Genomic DNA, 6,151 nt, shown 5'->3' on the forward strand with positions numbered 1-6,151 from the left:
CAGCCCGAACAATGAAAAAAAACAACATTGAACCTAAAAACAATTTTAAAAAATGTAATTTAACAGAATTTCATCCTGAGTGTCTGCATAGACAGCACCGCTTTAAAGTCGCCACTGGAGGGCGCTCTGCTACGGGTAAAGTTGTAAAGGGCCCACTGTCCAAAGCTGCCGGCCCTAATGTTTCCTTTCCAATGTCCCACCCTGTCTTCGTTAAATCAATTAGTGAAGATTCCGACAAAAGAGATGCTGTCGACACTTTTGCCGAGGTGTAGCGGAGTGTGAAGACAAACTATGACCTAAATGTGCATTAAGCGTGGATTAGCACACACGATTAGATGAACTCGCCCTAAGAAAGCACACACACACACACAATGTGCATGGTCCACTAGGGGGCAGTATAATACATACATACATACTACACGTACTTTAGGGATGACACAGAAGTTGCAATAATGTTGAAGTGCAAATAACAGACAAATAATATATTGACTGAGTATTTTGCTATTATCTGTCTACATGTGTTGCACCACCGGTTGTGTTTAAGTGTAACTTTAAAGGTTTGCGGCCACCTCTGGATACCTGTCGGCTGCCTCAGATCAGTTTTTTTACTTGATGAACGGCATTTTCTACACAGCTGTGGTTGTTTCAAAGAGCTCCAGAAATAAAGTTGAGTTGAGGAGTCTGTCCAACCTTCTATCCATTTGAAATCCAAGAATTTTTAGTCCATCCGTCTGTACTCACATTGTGTACTCGATTCAAGGCAAAGATCGGACAGTTATTTCTAAAGGTTTAACTTTGTGTTGACATCAACAGCAAGGTGATGGCGTGCACTTCCTGCACCGCGCCGTGACATCAACGGATGCTGCGCGGCTTACGGGGCGGCTTTTCGGTGTCGTTTATTTTATTTGGGCTCGAATTAGCCGAGGGCCAGAGAAGATCGGATTAGTTTCAAACGGGACCGTTCAGCCAAGTGCTCCCGCGTCAGGATGTTGCTGTTTAAACGGGCCTCTTAGCCCAGTGCACTTTAAAACAATAACTTAGTTAATCACATTAACATCTCCTGTGGCTACGCTGACTGACGTCAGCTTTTCGGTGGCAGCGGTTCAAACCCAACCTTCGTTAAACAAGCTTTACTTTTCCACAGACAAGAGACTCAAAGGACGTAATTAAAGTGTAAAAAGGACGGAGGAGTAGTTCAGTAGAACAAGCATGACGTGTGCCAAGCTGCATGTAAGATTATCAAATGGGAGGCCTGACTTTTTTAAAGCCCAAAAATTCTCCAAAATGTCGATAGTCACAGTCAAGATATAGCAAATGTTCTGGGAAATATTGGAAAATATCCAAAAGATAATTATCTGGGGCGGTCCAAACATATTCTAGGGAGGTGGGGGTAAGTGTCCCTATTCTATCTCTGCCAGTGGCACAAAAGCGTTTCTAAATCGTAGCCACCTGCTTAGTCCCTGTGCCCTTTGAACTTTTAATAACACTCGCCTTATGTCAAGTCACTTTTCTCAGCAGCTCACATGGATTACACACAGTGATTGATTAATTGATGGATAGATGGCTAGATAGATTGACAGAGATAGGCGCAGTGAATGACATAAATACTTTAGATATATTGCCTCATAACCTAAATTCAGATTGTAAACGCTACTTTCATTCGTATAGTGAAATAAATGACATAGAAATAGCCGCACACTGATGAATGATATTCAAATAAATGTGTCAATTAAATGCAAAAGCCAAAATGAAAGCACGATGAAAAGGACAGCAGCGGTCGACGTCACGTTGAAGGGTTCGTCTTAGAGCAGAAACAATCCTGTCTGCAATACGGGAGGGAGCCTAAGCTGGATGAATGCAGGAAGGGTTTTAACCCCTTTGCCCATTTTGGCAAACTAAAAGATTAAAAGATAAAGTGGCAGAAAAGCTCTCAAGGTTTCTTAAACGCTCACCAAACAACTTGGCCTGCTGCATCACCTTGGAAAATGTATGCTACGTACGTTCCAACGAAAAAAATAAAAGCATCTCAATGTCACGGACAAAATATTATTGGATGGATGGATGGATGGATGGATACAATTATAATGAGGCGAAAGGACTGTTCACTATAATTTGGTAAACTATTGCATGACAATTTTGTTAAAAATTATAAACAAATTATTTATATATGGCAGCTTTCAGGCAGTAAGCCCTCCCCGCCCCGCCCCGCCCCGCCATCATCTCCCCGTCTTCCTGTTCCCCATCCCCCTTTCTTTTTCCTGCCTTGCTTCCCTCCTTTCGTCTTCCCCCGTTCCCTTGCAAGCTGACACAGCGCCTTTCCGCCATTAGCCGCTTTGTGGCTAATAGGATGTGGCGGGCTTACAGTGTCATCTGATAAAACTAAGATGCTTGGTAGCTACACGGCGCCCGCTTAACCAATTTGCACTCAATTAGGATAATGGTGGGGGAAACAAGCAAAGAGGGACAGCTTTAATATATTAATGTGATAACATGATTATCAATTTCGCTCACCAATGACTCGCTAGGTGTCACTACCGACTCTGTGACGTTTGCGTGAGATCCAAATGATTACAATGGCCTCTATTCATTGCGGTTGTCGAACACATGGTTTAAATGTTTACAAATAAATGTACGTATATCGCAATAAATGTAACATCCATTATGAATATTTGTCATGAAGCAGTGATTCAAATTTTGAATCACTGTTTCATGACAAATATTCAAATCAACAGTGATTCAAATTTTGAATCACTGCCATAAAATCAGTGGCTAACCGTCGGACAGTCATTCCAACTCAGCTCAAGACACTTTCCACTTACTATGGATTCATATTTTAAAAAAATCATTCTTTTCTTCTGGAGGAACTTTTAAAATGGTTCCATTTGACATGTTGGTCAGAAATAATCGAAAAGGGAAATGATTCGGGGCTGTTTCCAGCGGCTAAGCATTGAAGTTAAAAGTCCATCCATCTCTTGTGTCTGTGGAGTGCGTAATGAAGGGATTAGCGCACAACTCTCGCTTAGCGGCCTTTATCTTGCGCACAATGGCTTTTTTGAAAGAAAGTTTTGTCAAGGCTTCATTAGCGACGGCCTCCGACTGGGCCCTGAATGCGGCGCACATTTGGAGCAATTACTTGGGCAGAAAACAACTGTCAGTCATTCTTAAAGGGGAAGGATCCCAATTAATATACCTCTTAATCCCTCCACCGTTTGTCTTCCTTTTTGCCGTCTATTGTGTGCGTGTGTGTTTTCCAGAGAGTTTGGTTTGGCGGTGGAAAACGGGATGCCGTCATCACATTTGCTCACTTGGTGGGGAGGCGTGGGGGATTTAGAGGACTTAAGGTGGAGCAACAAGTGCCGCTCGCAAGCGGATAGCGTGAGTAGACTTGCTTCATACTACGGGCCATGTCCAGTCTCTGACCGGAAGCAAAAGTAAACAAGATCTCGTCTTGTTTCTTGGACTGTTCAATGGTTCAGGAAGATAAACATGTCCATCTATCGGGGTTTGACAGCGGAAAGCCCAAAGTGATCTGAGCGTCCGTCCGTCCATCCGCTTTCCCACCACCGGATGCAAAGACTCGGTCGGATGCATTTGTCAATGGATACGCTGGCAATGGTGGAAGATGCTTGCCTGGACAACTATGACCTGGCAAAAGGCGCCGGCGGGTCCAGCAGCGGGGGCAAGGTGCACAGTATCGATGTCATCCTGGGCTTCGCCAAGGAACAGGACTCTCTGCTCCAGCACGCCCGCGACCACCATCACCACCACCACCACCAAGATGACGACCACAGGCAGAAGGTCACGCGGCAAGACTCGCAACTTTCCGACAAGCATGACCCGTATGGGCATCTTTCAGAACGGGCCGATAACTCCCAACATTCGTCCTATCATGGTGAGCCACGACAAAGGGATAAAAGTCGTGATTTTACGTTGAACCACGCGGGAAAATCAAAAGTTCTGAGAGAGAATTGGTCTACTGGAATATTTGAAAAATCAAATACTGTAAATGTAAAATATATTTGCTTTCAGACATTTAAGAGATGTGATTATTTCAAAAAATATTTTTGTATGATTTTCAACAAAGGTGAACACTTTGTGCCAAAAGTTGAAAGGAATAAACATACTTTTTAAATATCAAATTGATTTGATAGTCTACATGAAAAATGTCTCCGTTTGTAACTAAAATTATTATTCTTTGTAAGATCATTGTACGGTGGACAAACTTGTGAACAAAAGTTCTTTGAGGCAGCTACAGTGGAAACAGTGAGGAATAACTGAAATCCTGCAGAACGACAATAAGTCAAAAGAATGTCGATATTTTTCAAATTCTCATTAGCTATTTTTCGTTTGGCCGGGAGAAGTCACGGTTCTCCTGCCATAAAGTGAAGCATGCTATGTTCATGGCTAACAAGCCCATTTTAGCATGTTAGCTTTCAAGTGTGCCAGTTAATTGTCCACCCCCATTTTCCGTGTGACATGCTCGTGAAGAAAGAAAAAAACGATATATCCAAAACCCTGCCGTTAAAGACAACCACAATATGTTATATATACCCAATCATTCCAAAAACTGTATCCCGATGACCTAATCTAGCTACCGTGCTACATGATGTCATCATCACAAGCCTTGTCTTAAAACATCTTAGTTTTTAGAAGACACAATGCGGACTGCATGGAAGGATTAAAGTGGGATTTAACTAGTAGGTAGCATCTGTTCCTGTGGGATTACCTTAAGGGAGGAATTCAGTGAAAGATGTCATGTCACTTGGGGCTCACCGAGACCCCCCGTGGTATGGCCCCACCACCAAGGACATCAGTGGGATTTCACTACTCGATGCACCTAGACGTTATGTCCGGAGGTGCTTGGCAGAAGCTGTTGGGTTATTCAAATCTAAACTACCTTTTCAGAGTCATACATGTTCTGCGCCGACAAGTGCGACGGAGAGGTGAGTAGCATGTCAAAGGACCTAGCTGAGGACTCCCCCAAGGGCATGGTGGAGGAAGAGCACAACAAGAAGAAGCACCGCAGGAACCGGACCACCTTCACTACCTACCAGCTGCACGAGCTGGAGCGCGCCTTCGAGAAGTCCCACTACCCGGATGTCTACAGCCGTGAGGAGCTGGCCATGAAGGTCAACCTGCCCGAGGTCCGGGTGCAGGTAAGGCCTGATTTTAAGTGTACATCAGCTTCCGTAAAAGATTGGGGATCGGGATCTTAAACCCAGTCCCATCTTCTGTACTTTAGACTGCTTTCGTCTCACACCAAGTCTGTAGGCACTAAAAGTGACACACGAGTTCCAATAAGTGAGCTTCATGTCTATATCCAGGTGTGGTTCCAGAACCGGCGCGCCAAATGGCGACGTCAAGAGAAGATGGACTCCACCACTATGAAGCTGCACGACTCTCCCATGCTTTCTTTCAATCGGGCCCAGATGGGGCCCGGCGCGGGGTCGGCGGGCAACCCCATGCCCCTGGACCCCTGGCTCACCTCGCCCATCCCCAACGCTACGCCCATGCACACTATCCCGGGCTTCATGGGCTCGCCGCAGGGCCTGCAGCCGGCCTACCCGGGCCAAGGCTTTCTCGGCGGACCGGCCGGCCTGGTGCAGAGCATGCAGCCCATGGGGGGGCCGCCGCCGTACCCGTGTCCACCTAGCTTCAATGACAAATTCCCCATGGAGGACGACAGGAGCTCCAGTATCGCCGCACTCAGGATGAAGGCCAAAGAGCACATTCAGTCCATGGACAAAATCTGGCAACACATGTGATCCTCCTTTTTTGTTTTCTTCTTCCTGGGGCGGCTCTAGGGAAGGTTTACAAACTAAGCTGACTACATCCAGGGACTGTGGATGGTTTCTTACCCACTTTTTGGTGGACACATGTAGACCAAAGGGTGGAGTGGGGTCTACAGTTGTGAGCATATCTGGATAGAGCCTTTTCATTTTGCTCGCTACAAGTACCAGATGGAAATGGGACTAATGTAAATATTTTTTTTTAAATCGTATAAATTTGAGATGATAACAGATCTTTTTTTGCATCTGCACTGAATACAGATTAGACATTTCTATATATAGTATATATTAAAAAAAAAAAAAAAAAAAAAGTACAAATGTTGGCCTCATTAGTTTGGTGTGACAAATACAAGCCGGAAAAG

At 44.7% G+C, this 6,151-nt stretch overlaps 1 protein-coding gene across 1 annotated transcript; it reads left to right on the forward strand.

Moving 5' to 3' along the window:
* Positions 1 to 3,425: 3,425 nt before the first annotated feature.
* On the forward strand, positions 3,426 to 5,909 carry LOC133165798 (retinal homeobox protein Rx2-like). Its single transcript, XM_061295689.1, has 3 exons — positions 3,426 to 3,892; positions 4,906 to 5,156; positions 5,325 to 5,909. The coding sequence occupies exons 1-3, from the start codon at positions 3,568 to 3,570 to the stop codon at positions 5,763 to 5,765; spliced, it is 1,017 nt and encodes a 338-aa protein (XP_061151673.1). The 5' UTR covers positions 3,426 to 3,567; the 3' UTR covers positions 5,766 to 5,909.
* The last annotated feature ends 242 nt before the right edge of the window (positions 5,910 to 6,151 follow it).

The sequence above is a fragment of the Syngnathus typhle genome, linkage group LG13, assembly GCF_033458585.1.
Source record: "Syngnathus typhle isolate RoL2023-S1 ecotype Sweden linkage group LG13, RoL_Styp_1.0, whole genome shotgun sequence".
NCBI classification, from domain to species: Eukaryota; Metazoa; Chordata; class Actinopteri; order Syngnathiformes; family Syngnathidae; genus Syngnathus; species Syngnathus typhle.

Coding starts and splice junctions, on each gene's coding strand:
- LOC133165798 (XM_061295689.1), top strand. CDS start 3,568: ATGCAAAGACTCGGTCGGATGCATTTGTCAATGGATACGCTGGCAATG. Junction 3,893..4,905: donor CCAACATTCGTCCTATCATG/GTGAGCCACGAC, acceptor CTACCTTTTCAG/AGTCATACATGTTCTGCGCC. Junction 5,157..5,324: donor TGCCCGAGGTCCGGGTGCAG/GTAAGGCCTGAT, acceptor GTCTATATCCAG/GTGTGGTTCCAGAACCGGCG.